Below are 18036 nucleotides of genomic sequence, written 5' to 3'. Positions count from 1 at the left end.
ATACTCAGCCATAAAAGAGAACAAAATAACGCCATTTGCAGCAACTGAGTGAAGTCAGACAGAGAAAGACAAATATCATGATATTGCTTATATGTGGAATCTAAACAAAGGTACAAATGAGCTTATTTACAAAACAGAAGCAGAGTCACAGATGTAGAAAACAAACTTATGTTTACCAGGGGATTCGGGGTGGGGGGGCGAGGAGAAGGGATAAACTGGGAGATTGGGACTGACACATACACAATACTATATATTAAATCGATAACTAATAAGAACTTGCTGTATAGCACAGGGACCTCTACTCAATACTCTGTAATGGCCTATATGGGAAAAGAATCTTAAAAAAAGGGGGGATATATGTATATGTATAACTGATTTGCTTTGCTGAACACCTGAAACTAATACAACATTGTAAATCAACTATACACCAATGAAAATTTTAAAAAAAACCTCTCTGAAGTTTTGACCTAAACAAACTGCCATCTGTTTCAAAAGTCTATAAAATAACACACTTTAAAACTTAAATAAGTTTTTACTTACCTAAACTAAGTATTAGATAAGTAAACCCAAGACATTAAGACTGAATACTTACTGACTCAAATAGGAATTTTAATGTGAATTATATGAATTACTGAAAATTTTGAGTTATTAGTACATATCCATTCCTCAAGCATGAAGACAAGTAAGTAATATTTGGAGATAAATGAGGTGAATTTTAATCCATAAATGTACAGATCATAAAGTTAATTCTCTTTTCTTATTCTAATGAGTTGAGAAAGGAAAATATTACTAGCACAAAGCCAAAAGATTTGAAAGTACTAATTTTAAGTATTGTTCTGACAATCTTTGTTCAATAGCAAGGACATCTGTGACAGAAGAGAATGTCATCTATTAAGATGGGTGCAATGTCCTACAAAGAATGACTCTCCCTTTCTGTATACTTTAGAAAAAAGGAAAAACTGAAAATCTGTATGTCAAAAGATTTGAAAGCTAACTGTAATGTACAAGTCACCTTACTGTTCTCCATTTTGTTGTTCTTGGTCAGAACTAATTTAAGTAACTGCAGTTAAGACTTGGGAGGTTTTGAGAAGACTGGGAAGAAAAATGACTTTAAACTCTAGATAAAATGTAAAACTTCTACGCGACTATTTGGCTATAAAGATGAAATGTGTATAATGAAGGATGTTACTGAAGCTAAATTCTAGGATTATTCATTTTAGTATATGTCTTCTAAAACTTGGACATCAGAGCTAGCCCATCTAACTTTTTTAATGATCATTCTTTCCATCTGGCTGACTAATACATAAAATAAAGCTCACAAAGTTCACAGCTGTATCCTCCTTCTAAACAAGCAAACAAATAATAAGAAAAGTTTACAAATGAAAACGCCTTATTTTCTCTCATAATAAAAATTCTTTCTGTACTATGAGCCAATAAAGAAAAATAAGCCTGGGTTACAAAGTTAAATTTCAAAATATTCTTTATTTTCTAACAGTTTTTTTGTACTAAGTATTAATTTGAGGAATAGTAGACAGAGCAATGGTTGTTTTGTGGTATATTAAGAATTACACAAAACTCTATTTTTTTTTAATGTTGAAAATGAACTGAAAGCTTCAAATCTACTCTAGTCTCTAGTCTAGAAAGGAAGGTTTTGAAGTGCCATATATCCCACAATGATCTCTCTTTCCTCTCCAGTTAACTATGATTGGCAAACTATGGCTCAGTGACCAAACCCAACCCAACGCCGTAATTTTGTAAATAAAGTTTTACTGGAACACAATCTCATTCGTTTAGGTATTGCACATGACTGCTTTCATGCTGCAATGGGAGAGTTGATAGCTGTAACAGGCCATGTAACCTGCAAAGCCTGAAATATTTACTATCCAGCCTTTTAAGAAAAAGTTTGTGAACCCACAAATTAGAATATTTCAGGAGCTCCCTGGAGGTCCCGTGGTTAGAACTCAGGACTTTCACTGCTGTGGCCTTGGGTTGAATCCCTGGTCAGGGGAACTAAGACGGAACTAAGACCCCTCAAGGTCCGTGGCATGCCCAAAAAATATATTTCTATGAAACAAACATCCCTCCAGACCTTGGATCCAGTTAGAAGCCCTTGAGGAGAAGGATTAGATGAGAAATGTGAATAGTATCAATGTTTTGCCTATCTGGGTCAAAAAAAGCAAGAACCTACAATTTTTGAGGTCTGGCATGTGAGAAGAGAGTACGAAGGAAATCTGGCTTCTTTTAGAATCTCAGCTCTTTCAGGACAAAGGTGAAAGGTTACAAGAATAAATTGTTTCTCTCATTAACAGTACACAGTATATTGATGTAGATGGTTATGGAAGTTAATTAAGTGTAAACCAGGGAAGTTATTCTAAGTTCAAGCTAATAAAATTTGTGAAAGCTTCCCTTTCTCAATCAGGTTTGAACACAAGCATCACTTGATTTTGACAGGTCTAAGACTTGGCAAGCCAAATCAACTCTTATGTCATCCCCAAGGGCAAAGATTGGAAGCTATAAAAATTGTAACAGTATTAGTAAAAAAAAAAAAAAAAGTAAAAAAATATCTCAGAAGATTATAGATTTTTTTCTTCCTCTTTCCAGTCTAGGGCAATAGTTTATTTTTACCCTGGGAAAAGAACTAATACTATTACAAAAAAAAAAAAAAAAAAAAAAGCAAATAAAAGTTCTATTATCAAAATTCTTAGAAATCATAGAATTAAGAATATGATTACAAATTACTTACTGAAAAAGCAATTTTAGAATACCTGTACTACATCTAAGCAATGGTAACTGAAAACAGCAAGGTGCAAAAGGATATATGTACCTTTTGTTTAAGAAAGAAGTGGAAGTGGCGAATTCTGAACCAGATTAAAACCCTGTAAGGCCTCAGGCATTGAAAAATTATATCTAGTGCCTTAGTCCCAGCAATCAAACTAAAAACAATACAAAGTCATAAAAAGATATAAGGAAGGCCAAAAATGTTTTGCTTTTTCTAATGACCATTTTGGTACTTTTAAAAAACATTACTCAAAATGAAGATTTTAAAAATATGTATTATACATATTTATTTATATAAAAATCTACATTTATATAAATGTACTTATTTACATAAATATATTTATATATTACTTTTTTTTTTCTGCCCCTGCTTGGCAGATGACAGAAACATGTGTGTAGACAGACTGCGTATTGGGTAATGCAGCCTGGGAGATGATTAGGAAATGGTCAATCCTACTTCTTTCTCTACAGTGTCCATATGCTGAAGAATTTACAGATCTGCCCAAGACAAATGTACTTGGGGTTTTACACTAACGTAAGCCCATGGAAATCAAGCAGAAGAGAGGGGCAGTTCATACGTATCTGAATAGAACCAGTTTATGAGTCTCATTCATGGCTATTCTTATTCTGTACCCATTTAGAGTCAAAGCACTTGGGCCACTGCTTATTTTCTTATTTGATATATTCCCTCACTTCCATGTCTGCCTATCCATTAAGTAAATAGCACGTGTTTCTCATATGCCAGTGTTTCTCAAATGGTTTCTATCAGAATCTCCTGGATGACTTGTTAAACTAGATTGTTGGGTACCACCCCTACGGGTTCTGATTCAATAGATGTGGGATGGAGCCAGAGAATTTACTTTTCTAACAGGTTTATAGGGGATCTTCTGGTTGCTGTTCCAGGCAGTACAATCTAATATGCCAATTTTCCACAGCCAAACAATTAGAAAATAATTGAGACAATAAATTAATTTTTAAATTCACTGAAGTAGACACAAGGAAAAATTTTGTAAAAGTAGGATACATTCATTATGAAGGGATAACCAGAGTAATTGGGGTGGGTGGTCTTGCTTTTGAATAAAATCTGAGATTATTGCCAACAAAAAAAAGAGAAAGAAGTGGAAAGAAAAACATATCTTTGTGTGTATATCATGTATTTGCTTATTTTATATGCAAAAAAAAACAGGTATATAATATTCCCAGTAGAGTGGAATAGAGGCAGAGCCTGTAGTATTCCATCAGGCTAAGAAGACAGAGATTTAGACTTTGGGGCTGCCAAAGCATCCAAGGCTTGAAAGGACAAGATCCTGAAAAGGAGTAAACAGAAAAGTCTCAAAATCTATGTGTATTTCCCCTCAAGACATTTGCCAACTCCTAAAATGCACACATACGGAAACAAGCAAAAAGCAGCTGTAAGAGGGTAAAGAGGTGACCAGAGAGATTAACACTCTCTTGCAGCTTGGGAGTCAAAGGTTGGAGTTCAAGGCCCTCTAAGACAGAAGGGCCCCAGTAAATATGCAGTCTTCCGATGACACCCCCAAAGGGCTAGACTAGCAATGGGAAAACCAGAAAGAGACCAACGTTAACAAAGCCTGAAACCCAGCTCAACTCTATCCAGGTGATCTGCACATATTCTGGCTGTCAAAAGCAAATTAAATCCTCTCTAAAGGAAAATAACACCATCCAAAGTCTCTATAACTTTTCATATACAATGTTGGGCATTCAATCAAAATTACCAGGTATACCAGACAGGACCAAATGAGCCCCTGACCCCCTCCCCCCACCCCAAAAAGGGAAAACAGACTATAGAATAGGCCCATAGATTATCCAGACATTGGAGTTTGCAAGCAAGGTCATTAAAATAACTATGATTGACACTGCTCATCTAGGAGAGGTGGAAAAAAAGCAAAGCATGGGGAAAGAATCAACGGCCAGAGGAACACTGACAATAACGTAGAAACAGATGTTCAGGGGTCCTACAAACCCTCTGCAGAGATGCCAAGGGCCAGAGTCCCCTTTATAATTATAAAAGTTCAATTTATCAATCTTTTCCTTATGGTTATGAACACATTCTCTCCTTTACTACCTTCTAGAAACTTCATTCTACCTTTAACATTTAGGTTCACAATCCACAGGCCCTCTATAAAGAAAAACCAGCTAAAAATTCAGGAGCTCTTTGACAGGGACCCAAATACACTACTAATTTTATTTTAGCAAAACAGGAAGCCAGTGCACTAGAATCATACATTGAAGGAAAAAAAAAAAAGCCCCCTCCCCACCTCAAAAAAGATAAAACATTTCTAACCACCAAATAAACAGCAATACTGCAAATGTGAAGAGCATGTGAAGCTCCTCGTGTGGCTGAGAATGAAAGCTTAAAGGAAGAAAATCTGAAAAGACCAGACTTGGGCAGCAGTGGGAAACCCAACAGAAAAGCTGTATTATAAATGCCAACTTAGAAGATAAATCAGAGTTACAGAGCTTGTCATCACATTGAGAAACTGTTATCACATCCTCAATCCATAGAGGTTTGCAGCAAAGACATTTCAACAGCTGATCTTCCTCTCCAGGAGCTCTCTATTAAGAAAAGGATTGTGAGTAAGTAGAAAAGGAAGCTACCAGAGATGGGAAGAAAGGAAAAGTATAGTTAATACAGCAAACAAAGAGAAAACTACCAACCCAGGGATGATCCAGGAGGTGCATCACCTAGCAATACCATGGGAGGAGAGGGTTTATTCTGTGAAATATGCAGAATATTCAGTCCGTTGACTTAAATGGAGAAGTCCAGTCTTGGCAGATATTAAACTCTTCTGGAGACTTAGTTTGTCCTGTTATAAACTAAATGGCTCTCTGTATTAACTTTTTCAAGTAATTATTTTCCTTTTCTCAATTTCAGGATTATAATTTATGAAAGTATATAATGTGTAACAATTAACAACTAATACCATAAAAGATTAAAGATAAAAGATAAAGTTAAGTAACATGGGAGCCCAAGAGTTGCCTTGTCTTTGAAACATGCTTCCTACCATTTTATTATATACCTATGACTTATTTATGACACGTCAGTTAAAAATCTTTTTAGGTACAACTAGTAACTGAACACTGTGGCATTGGCAATAGGATAGACAAATAGATAAGTGGAACAGAAAAGAGTCTAGAAACAGATGCATACATACAGACTTCTGGATTTGTGGCAAAGGTGATGCTATGTATGGTACAAAGTCTTTGCAATAAATGGGTCTGGGTCAGTTAGAAATATGTATGGGAAAAAACAAACCTTGACTCTTATAAAAATCACTTACATATGGACTGTGGACCTAAATGTGAAAGGTAAAACAAAGTTTCTAGGAGGTAGTAAACAATAATACATTCACAACCATAAGGAAAAAGAGTGATAAATGGAGATTAAAGTTAAGACTGTCTTTTCATTAAATGACACCATTAAGAGAGTAAAAAGGTAAACCACGGAGAGATGTTTTTACAATACATGTAAAGAACTACTACAGATCAATAAGAAAAAGAAGAAAATCCAATTTTTTTTTTGAATGGGCAAAATAAGTGAAAAGGCACTTCACAGACAGCTATAAGCATTTGCTAAGGTGCTCAAAATCATCAGTCATCAAGAAAATGCACTGTACTCATTGTATTCACCAGAATGGCTAAACAAACAGAACAAAAAAGAAACCCTGATAATAATGAGTGGTGAATGTAATGATGAAGATGTAGAGCAATGGTAGGAATGAAATTTGATACAACCACTTTGGGAAACTGGTGGCTGTATCTACTATAGCTCTATACAGCTGTGATCCCGAAATTCCGCTCCTAGATGTGTACATCCCACAAACTAGTAGGTATGTACACCAAGTGCTATGTTCAAGAATGCTCATAGCAGCCTTATTTTATAATAGCCCCAAACTGGAAATATTACAAATGTCCATCACCAGTAGAATGCATAAACTGAGGTAAATACATGCAATAGGATATTACACAACAATGTGAAAAAACAAACTACAGCTACCTGCATAAGTTTGAGCAAAAAGAGGCCAAAAGTACACATGAATTCATTTCTATGTAGTTCAAACATAGGCAAGATGATTCTAAGGCATTACACTGAAAGCACAAGCAATAAAAGCCAAAATAAATAAATAAATTGGACTTCATCCAAATTTAAAACCAAATTTAGCACCATCAACAAAGTGAAAAGACTACCCATGGAACAGGGGAAAATACTTGCATATCATATATCTGATATATGATAAGGGATTTACACACAAATATTAAAAAAAACTCTTATACGTCAACAACAAAAAAAAAACATGATTGAAAAATGGGCAGAAAATTTGAAAATACATTTTTCCAAAGAAGATATATAAATGGCCAATAAGGATATGGAAAGGTACTCAACATCAATAGCCATTAGGAAAATGCAAATCAAAACCACAATGAGATACTACTTCGCACCCATTATCATGACTATAATCCAAAAGATAAATACTAACAAGTGTTGGTGAGGATGTGGAGAAAACATGCCTTGCTCGTATGAATGTTAAATGACATATAATTGTTTTAGAAATCAGATGCACATGTCCTCAAAAAGTTAAACATATGACCCAGCAATTCCACTCCCAGGCTTACACCCAAAAGAAATGAAAACGTACAGATACACAATAACTTGTACACAAATGTTCATAGCAGCATATTCACAACGGCCAAACAGTGGAAACAACTGATGAAAAAGTAAAATGTAGCATTATACGCATAAAGTCCTTGATACATGCTAAAACATGATGGACCCTGAAAACATTATGCTCAGCGCAAGTCACAACAGATCACGTTTTGCATGACTGTATTCACATGAAATGTCCAGAAGGCAAGTCTATAGAGATAAAAAGTAAATTAGTAGCTGCCTAAGGCTGAGGGAGGGAGAATTGGGAATAACTGGGAGCGACTGCTAACAGGTATGCGACTTCTTTCTGGGGTGATGAAATTGTTCTAAAACTGTGATGGCGGCTGCACAACTATGCAAACATACTAAAAGCTATTAAATTGTACACTTCAAATGGCTGTGTGGTATGTAAGTTATATCTCAACAGAGCTATTAGAAAAAAAGGTAAGACTAAACCTCATGATGATATAAATCAGAATGATATACATCTGGGGTGAAAAAATGACTGCAAAGGGACACAAGGTGGGGTTCCCTGAGGGCAGGTAATGTTCTCTATCCTGTTCTGGGTAGTTACAAAAATAAATTCACTTTGTAAAAATTCATTGAGCCTTACACCTAAGAGGTATGCACATTATTATACCTATGAAAAAATTTCAACAAAAACTTTAATATAACTTTATATATCAAAAAATCTCAAAAAGCTAAATTAGGGATTATTTACCTCCATTTTAGAAATTAGGAACATAAGGAAATCTAGAGGCTAAAATGACTTGCTTATGGTCATAAGTCAATGACAGAATTAAAGCTTGGCTCCTATTTGTAAACAATGCATACCTAAACCCCCTCCTACTTACTATTACTACTTTTATCACATTATCCTGTTTATCTCCTTCACAGCACTTCGAACTACATAAGATGATTTTTATTATCTGTTAATTTTATTACTCTGTCTTTCCTCAATAAACTGTAAGCTACACGAGAGTAGGAAACTTATCTGTTCAATACTATATCCCCAATACCTAGAACAATGCCTAGAACAGTACTGGGTGTACTTATTAAGTACTAAGTGTTTAACAAGTATCCAGAATGAATGAAATCACTATACCCCCAACTCTTTCCTGTGGTTTGTCTTTGTGAAGGTGGAAATTCACTTTGATATTTGTTGCAATAGTGACTAAATGCAAGTTTGGCTGTATTGTATCTCAAATATAGTCACCAATATATCTTGAAGATGGTTAAAAGAATGATAAAGGAAGCTAAATAATTTAACAATGATGAATTATGGCAATGCAAAATGTCAGAATGGATCTATTTAATGATTTATGACATTTCAAATAATGACTTCAATAAAATTTTTTTCAAGAAAATGACAATAATGAAGTATGGAAGTTTCTTTTCACAAAAACTTATGGGTTTATCTACTAAATATCATGATTTAGATATGACCAGAGTTACTGCATTTGAATGAGAATTTAGCATAAATTATAAGACAACCATGCAGAGTTTAGGACAGCCTGGAAAAGCTGTATTATTAGAAAAACAAAACAAAACAAACAAAAAAACAAACTGGATGTCCTTTGCCTTAGGATGACTGATTTGAAACTGTCTTGACAGGCATGCTCTATATTCTTTCTTATGTTTTATCTTCCTTATATTCTTTGGTGCTTCTGTACTTGAGTACTTTTCTGTATGTAAATCATTAATATTTTTATTATACATTCTAAATAAATAAGATTGAAAGATTTAGTAAATAGCTATTCTCTAAGAAAATGTATTATGTAAATGAAAAAGTACTATCCTTCAATCTTCTCTTTAAAATCAGAGCACTATCATACATTTCTTTAAACTTTCCTTTTTTTTAAAAAAAATTATTTTATTTATTTATTTTTGGCCGCATTGGGTCTTCGTTGCTACGCACGGGCTTTCTCTAGCTGCGTTGAGCAGGGGGCTACTCTTCGTTGCAGTGTGCGGGCTTCTCATTGCGGTAGCTTCTCTTGCTGCAGAGCACGGGCTCTAGGTACGTGGGCTTCAGTAGCTGCGGCACGCAGGCTCAGTAGTTGTGGCTCACGGGCTCTAGAGCACGGGCTCAGTAGTTGTGGTGCACGGGCTTAGTTGCTCCGTGGCATGTGGGATCTTCCTGGACCAGGGCTCGAACCCGTGTCCCCTGCATTGGCAGGCAGATTCTTAACCACTGCGCCACCAGGGAAGCCCTAAACTTTCCTTTTTTAAAAAACACACTTTAGTATACTCCAGATTTTTTTTTTTTACACTATTCTTCCTCTAAGAGTATTGCTCATACTCTTCACATGGTGCTTAGTACATGTTACCTCACTTTATTAATATTTTTAATGTATACATCTCATTTCTGTCAACCACACAGGCTTCACTCCCATGCATGCTATGTATCTGTCTTTCGAAAACACAGCACAAAGTAGGCGCATCACAAATGTCTGCTTTTTTAACTGATGAAAAAGCACCTAGAGTGGGAGAAACAGCATCAAGTTGGAATTCAGGAAACAAGTTCTACCCTTGTGTTATGGTTTGCAAATAAGTCTCTTTACTACCTCTGGGCTTTAAACTAAATACTTTCTAGGTCTTTTCTAGCTCTGAGAAATGAGGCTTCTAATGAGTCAGAATAAAATCCAGGTTTTTTTTTTTTTTTTCTATTTCTTCTCTTAGAAATATTATTTCCAATCATCTTGCAATTGGAATGATCAGTTTGTGGATTTATAACAGTCTTTGTGACTTCCTCCTCTAGCTACCCATCTGCAAGTTATTCTACCCACTGCTCAACAGCATCTCCCCACCACGGTAGGCTAATGTAAGGAATGAAAATAAACCTTAACTAAGATCATTAGCTATTTCCAACAGAAGTGAATGGCTGGTCCTACTAGTTGTCAGAAAAGCAGGTATTAATTTAATTTTATAAATAATGTAGATTTTCATGTTATCCCCTAGATCTTACTGCTTAGGAAGGAACATAACATCCTATTTTACTCAATATCTTTTTTCTTTTGTTCTCCCCACTATTTCTTGTTTGAAATGAGTATATTCTAGAGTTACTTTATATAAACCACACTCTCTAAATCCAATGTATCCTTTCTATATATACACTGTAGCATTTTGGTTACCTACTGCCTAGGTCATAGGTTCTTCCAAACATGTTACCGAAAACAAACAAAACACTTCTACTGTGTGTTGTGCATTTTTTTAATATACTGAAATTAAATTTAGAGACAGTTCCAGAAGAGTTTAAATGGTCAGAATAGCTTAAAATGCTTTTAATTACCTAGATGCCTTGAAGTTCTTACATATCCATAAAATGCTTTTGTTTAAGTACCAGAGAGTATTGAAAACGTGTTTTTGTTTATGGAACCCTGAATAGTGATAGGAATAAATTACTACATACAGGCATTCATAATATATAAGGGTACACATAAAAATATTTGAGTGCTTAAGTAAATGAAAGACAAAGAATATATGAGCCTTGTATAGTTGAATGTGCCTTAAATGTGTTTATGATGTAATTCCACCAAGTATTAAATTGGCAATTAAATGTAATTATTCTAGATAAGACAAATAAGATTTAACAGTAGTAAGAAATACTATTAGCTGATGACAGAGCAACAATTTTGAATCCAGTGTCAAAAAGAAACTTTTACCTTTCTGGGCTTTCAATGTCTGTTCTTCAATTTGCCTCAGACGTTCCATTAGCTCTTCCTTTTCACGTTCTATTCTTTCCTTTTCCTTTTCTGCTATTTCTCTTTTCTTCTTTTCATTCTCTAATTGCGCCCTAAAAGGAATTACAATTGTGCTTTTACAAATTAATATATGCAAATATTCATATGAAGCCTAAGTACTAGCTGTGAATCAACTAAGAAACTACAGCATAAATATTTTAACAGTCCTCATTATACTCAGATTTGTTCAAAACTCATATAGTTAAGAATATAGGACTACACTGTTACATACACAATTGTGAGGTTGCAAAAAGTTTAGTCAATGGCTGTTTAAAATGAACTCTTGACAGTAAATTACATGTCAGCACAAAAGGAGTTAACTGCACAGCTGCTATACCCAAGGACATGCCTTCTTTAGATTAGCAGGAGCCCTCCACTGGGGGAAGTAACAAAGGCTTGAAGGGAGTAAACAAGGCTGTTTCACTTTAAACAGCAAAATAACCTGGGAGGGCAACAATTTTCGACCATTAACAATTAATTAATAGAAGTTTAATTTCTAAGGTAGTACCAACTTATGCTTAGATACAAGATGACAAACCAGTTTAATCTCCTTTGACAAATCCCTTAGAATGACAGTACATATCTAAATATAGCCAAATTCACTCATCAAACATCTACCAAGGGCCTACTGTGGGTCGGACTCTATGTTGAGGGCCAGAAGTATAATGATGAATAAGAGACCCTATGTTAATTATCAGATAATACTGTCTACTTTAATGGGAATAATTTTCTCTCGTTAAAAAAAAAAAATCGATTATGACTTCATCTGACACTTATGTGAATATACCTAAATATTTCTAAAAGACATTGCTGCCATTTGATGTCAATTCTGAATTTCAGGCCAAAACCATGTAGTTTCTCAACCTGCAGTCTCTGATAAGCTTACCAGCAAAGTTTTATTATCAATTCCTTACTCAATAAACCTAAACTTAAAAATTCCTACAGCTCCTAGTACCTATATGCCTCCAACATGAAAAGAGAATCAACCCAGTTTTGGAATAAACAGGTACAGTTGTGGCAAGTTGGCAAGAGACAGACCCTTAAGTGTAAGGGTGACCATACCTCTCCAGCTGGTTTTAATAAATCCTCACAGCATTTCATAATCTAGGGCTTGGAGTTCATTCATGTGAGAGGAGCTCCACCTCTGTTCTAGAATTCCCTACAAGGTACTTTCTCAACAGCCAGGAGTCAGTAACTAAGCAACCCTCTGCCGCCAAGACTTGGACTCACTCTGCAGCACATTCACCTCTTTCTTCCTATCCTATTCAACCTGTAAGAGTATACACAGGTAAAGAGACATAAGAAGTTGGGAGCCCCCACCCCTCTAGAAGACAGGGGTGCTTGAGGTTTAAGGAAATGTTTGAGTTTCCCAACTTCCTTGAGCAAAGCAAGGGCCTGGTGGCCTCCGCAGAGGCTGCTGACCTTTCTGTATTCTTTAGAAAGCTGAAAAGGCAGGCTTGTCTGTGAAAGCAAGAGCACAGTACTTTTCAAGGAATTGCTAAGTATAGCCAAGAGCTACTTTTTTCCGTGCCAGGCTGCTACTCTAAGATGTTGAATAGCCTACCCCCAACATTCCCCAGCCTCTGCTCAATCAAATCCAGTGTTGCCACTGTTCTCCAAGACAGTTAGTTACCTTCCTCCCTCCCTCCCTGAGGCCCTGAGACACTTTATGAGGACTTACACCACAAAACAGATCTCAAGACCAAAGGCTGTAATAATATCCCATGAACTCAGAACCTTTCAGGTACAGCTCTGGCACACAGACGGCCCCTTCTGGAGATAGGCACTGGTGTTATTTAGCTTTTCCCTATTGATGTTTCATTTGTTCATCCTCAAGGACAGAGGTAAAGGAGATATGGAAGCAGGAAATAAGACAGAAGGTAACAAGCAAGTTGGGGGGAAAATTTAGTCTTTGTACTGAAAAAGGGAATAAATGTATAGCCGATATTTAACTTGACTATAATATTTAAAGCATTTTGCAAACTTTACTCTGCTGTGCTCTTATGAGGCTTGTGTCTCATATCTTTTTTTTTTTTTTTTGCGGTACACAGGCCTCTCACTGTTGTGGCCTCTCCTGTTGCGGAGCACAGGCTCTGGACGTGCAGGCTCAGTGACCATGGCTCACGGGCCCAGCCGCTCCATGGCATGTGGGATCTTCCTGGACCAGAACACGAACCCGCGTCCCCTGCATCGGCAGGCGTACTCTCAACCACTGCGCCACCAGGGAAGCCCGTGTCTCATATCTTAATAAGAATTCTCACCTGACTACAGCCATCACCAACTAATCCCATTCAATTAATACAAATGCCTTTGGCTCTCCACATTTCTTAGTGATACCTAGTTTTTGCAGGCCTGTCTTGTCTCCTTTATGAAATTGAAAAAGCTTGCTTCTCCCATAAACCTTGTTGGAGGAACAAACTGGTCCATTCACAGGCCACTAGGCATGCTGTGCATATCCTTATCTTCACACATTTGCTTAGGTTAGCTTCATCTGAAAATATCTTACCCCTGTCTCTCTCAAAATGAAGTCCCACTTTCCCCATGAAGCAAGCCTCTTGTGATTACTCTAAACCACAGATGTAAATATTTTTACTTAGAGTTTGGATTTGGAAACACTCATTTGACCAAGCTGTTCTATTTTAAGAAATAAATAACCCATTAATAAACTATCAATTCTCTGTACTAATATGCCAAAAGTATTTTAAAATATACTACTTTTTAAAGAATATCAGATGCCTCAATTACATTTTTCTTAAAGTGAAGATTAAAACATATTCAGACTAACTTCTATTCAGACTATGTATTAATAATATTAAGAATTATTTACTGCTACTATTTATTAAAAACATCAGGTACTTTGCTAAATGCTTCTATACTGACACTAGTATTTCTCACAAAAACTCCTGAAAGTAGGACTATTATTTTCATAGTAAGGGCAAGAGAACAGTGGGTCAGAAGTTACTTTTTCAACAAGTGTCAGAAGAGAATTCAAACCCAGATTTATTTAATTCCAAAGCCTGTATTCTTTGCATGACACCAGCTGAGTCCTAGTGATACAGGCAGCCAGCCATGACACAGAATATCCCATAGCTAACCTACAACTGACATGTAGGTATCTGGCTCTAAACTGTAAACTCAATTCAATTTGGATGTAAATAACTTAAGAACACAGACTACAGGGACCAATAACCCATGGAAAATAAGATCATTTTCACTATAAGAAAAAAAGTTATCAGAGTTATGGGGAGAGAATATGGCCACATATGCCAACGTACTGTAGGGAAAGAGGCCTCTTGCTGCCCCTTCCCAGCTACTGTTCTTGCCCAAGAGATTCCAGCAGCACAGGCAGCATACCTCTGAGCATTCCCCCAAGTATGTCTGCTGGCTACTTTGTCATTGGGCTTGACCAAAATTGTTTCCACAAACACAGCTGTCATTTCTCTCTGACCTGTAAAGCAGGGAATAAATGAAGACTTGGAATGCCATTTCTGAAACACTGCCAATCCCTATGTGGCTGGACTAATAAAAAACATCCTCTAGGCATTCAAATGAATTAAACAATTACTGAATTCCTACTCTGTACAAAGCAGTCAATAAATGCTTGCTAATGAAATGCTGGAACCTTTCATGGAATCCAAGAAAGGAACCATGGGGTTGTTCCTGTTTAAAAAAAAAAAGAAAGAAACTTAAAATCTTCCACTTTCATCTAGGCCTTAAAGTAACTAAAATATAGCACCATCACCAAATGGTGTTTATTAATTATACTACACTCCTCTCTATGTGTGAGAAACAAAAGACAAAGAGACAAATATATTTACGTTAAGAATGTAAATAATACATCAACATCATAGACAAGCAGATTGGTCAGGACATATTAGAGCTTGATGAGTATGAGATATAATTTCTCATTTAACTCAGATAGGAGACCTTAGAGGGATGGGAAGGGAAGCAAGGAAGAAAGAGAGAGGGGGAGGGGGGGGGGGGGAGGGGGGGGGGGAGGGGGAGAACGAGAGAAAGAAAAAGTTTTGCCTTTGAGAGAGAGGGAAAGGCTATGCTGGATAAGAAAAGAGAGAAAGTAAAGCCCAATACAGACCTATTTTAAAAAGTAGGTAAGACTAGAACTACAATGTGATTCTAAGCTACATGAGAGCAGTGAAAAATGATAGAGCCCAAAGTAACATTCCAACTTAGCATCTTTAATGGTGGGGTCAGGAATTACTGGAAAGTTTCATGCCTGTATAAAAAATGTTTTGTGAAGCAGTAAACTTCTCTAAGGCAGACAAATTGAGAGGAGCAATGTGAATTACTAAAATATCTGAAATACACAGAACATTTAAGAAAAAAATATATCTAATACAAACACTAAAAATATAGGTAGCAAAATTATATCTGGCAGAGTGCCAATTTAATTGCTGGATTCAAATCATGTTATTGTCAACATGACATATGTTTTAATATATATATGGTTAGGGGTCATCAGTTTTTTTTTCTTTAGGACCTACTCTATTCTTAGATTATTGTGTTATTCTCTAAAGATTTCCTCAATAGAGGTTAACTTTAATTTGGTCTCTAAATTTTTTCAAATAAAGCATAAAGTCTAAATTAACATAGAATCAGATTTAGGAATTATGTGGCTGGACCCAGTAATGTGGTTCCAGGGTCGACAAGGATTTTATTCAGTATTTTTACATTTCAAAAATCTCAATTTAATATATTTAACACCTTTCTCAAAAGTCTAAGTGAACCATGGTTAAAAATATCAGTGTCATTGGTAGGGAGTGCTATTGTTATTCAGCTCTGTATAGTAACTGTTCACTTCAGTTCTACAATGTCATTGACACTGTTTCAAAGCAAATACTCAGCACATTCTTACCCTGAAAAATTAAGACACACAAATCACAAGCAAAACAAACTTGAAAATTTCAAACTACTACATCCATACCAAAGTCTGTCAGTAAAAAGCAAGCACGATAAAAGAAAAGCACATCTATGGAGTCATGAAAAGCCATTTTCTCAGAAATGTTTGTCAAAGATTTCTAACTTGAAAATTATACATATTCATTTTAAAAGAGGATAGTGATAATACATCCTGCCATTCAATTTTTTAAAAAAATTTATTTATTTGGCTGTGCTGGGTGGTAGTTGCAGCACACAGGAGATTTCCTTGAAGTATGCGGGATCTAGTTCCCCAACCAGGGATGGAACCCTGGCCCCCTGCATTGGGAGCAGGGAGTCCCAACCACTGGACCACCAGGGGAGCCCCTGTCATTCAATTTTAATAACAATGAATCTAATGTAAAAATGTCAATTTAGAGTATGTCAAAGAAACTGATGAGGATTCTTAAATTTTAGATAACCTATTCCTATCAATTAAAAATGAAAGGCTATAAATTCCATACCTTTCCAACTGCTTCTGATGTTTCTCCTCCCTAGCCTGAGCCTTCATCTGTTGTACCTCAATAGTATCAGGCTTCCTTCTTCGCATGTATAGTTCATGGTTTCCCATGCATAAGGCCAAAATCCGCTTATTGATCCTCAGACGAGGTGCATAAAAAACAAAATCCTAAACATAAAGGAGCCCAAATTTAAAATCTTCATGAAGGACAGTCACTCTCACAATAATCTGTACTAAATTTCAACCTGTGCTATGACTTCTAATGTCATATTCCATATAGTTTAGAAATCATAAAATTTCTTCACTCCTCATGTATATGCCATACTTTCACATAACTGGTTTCTCACCTTTTCATTCCCTACCAGTTTTGTGGAGAAGCTAATGTTCTTACCATCTCAGTGTATTAAATGTCATTTATTCTTTTTTCTTCTCCAAAGAAACTATGAGCATCAGTTCCTTCACAGAGGAGGATTTTTTGTTTGTTTTGCCTTTTGCCATTAATCTCAAAACTGGACCTTTGTTCAAGGCTGTTAAGCTTTTTAACCTAGAAATGTTCTCCATATCTTTGTCTTTCCAATAACTGAGTTAAAATACTGGAGTATACCTGACACTAGAAGAATCAAAAAATCTATTTAAATATAAAGATTTCTTAAGTTCAAGGTTTCAAGTTATGAAAATACAAAGTTCATAATGCAAAGCTCTATAAACAAGTTAATTTAGAGTAGGGCAACCTCTACTAATTCTAGCCACCAACATGTTTTTGTAAAATAGGAATGCTGATTGTTTTCAACCACCTCCTAATAAATATTACCTACCTTATAGTTAAATCTCAGTTAAAATAAAACTCTAGTAATTTACATGTTGTAAAAAGATTAAAACCTTGTATTCTTAATGTTAGTTCATCATTGGGAAAGTTAAACTATGAAAAGAGAATATTCCTCAGAAGCAATTCAATAAATGAACAATGCCATTCTTCCAAGTGGTATCATAGCAAAGTGGCAGAAATTTAGAGTTAATACATAAAATAAAAGAATTTTACTTACAGGAGCCTTTTTGTCAATCGGCTTTATAACAAATTTTTTGTCATTAAATGAAATATTTCTGATTTCACTCCAGGGAAAACCAATTTTAGGTGTTAACCTTAAAAAATGAAAGCATTCCTTAAGATGAATGTATTCTCATTATAAAAAGAAACTGAACCATTCCAGTTAAGTCCAAAGTCCCCTTTGTCCATAATCCCCAATCCCAATCCCTCCCATCCGGAGCTAACCCCTCTTTCACATTCCCCATCTTTATCTGTAGTCATAACTATAATAGGTACTCTTACAGAAACTCATTCAAAAATTTTCCAAAGGAAGAAAAAGAAGAAAAGATTTCATCCACAAAAATTACTCTTGAAGTCATTTTTGCTTTTCATTCAAAAATTTCAAAATTTTCTCTTCTGAATGATATAGCAT

The 18036-nt window shown here is 35.6% G+C and overlaps 1 protein-coding gene across 2 annotated transcripts in view; it reads right to left on the bottom strand.

Annotated features, from left to right (window-relative positions):
• RDX (radixin) overlaps positions 1 to 18036 on the bottom strand; it is a 98786-nt gene that overhangs the window by 33378 nt on the left and 47372 nt on the right. For both annotated transcript variants that reach the window (XM_029207879.1, XM_029207878.1), the window contains exons 8-10: positions 17623 to 17719; positions 16584 to 16747; positions 11107 to 11237 (exon numbers count right to left, since the gene is read on the bottom strand). In XM_029207879.1, coding sequence (XP_029063712.1) covers positions 11107 to 11237; positions 16584 to 16747; positions 17623 to 17719 — 392 coding nt within the window. The remainder of the gene's footprint in view (positions 1 to 11106; positions 11238 to 16583; positions 16748 to 17622; positions 17720 to 18036) is intronic.

Source organism: Monodon monoceros, unplaced genomic scaffold (assembly GCF_005190385.1).
Source record: "Monodon monoceros isolate NGI ecotype Baffin Bay Population unplaced genomic scaffold, NGI_Narwhal_1 Super_Scaffold_7, whole genome shotgun sequence".
Lineage (NCBI taxonomy): Eukaryota > Metazoa > Chordata > Mammalia > Artiodactyla > Monodontidae > Monodon > Monodon monoceros.
Note: the sequence above shows the minus strand (reverse complement) of the source record. Positions and strands in the feature narration are given on the sequence as shown.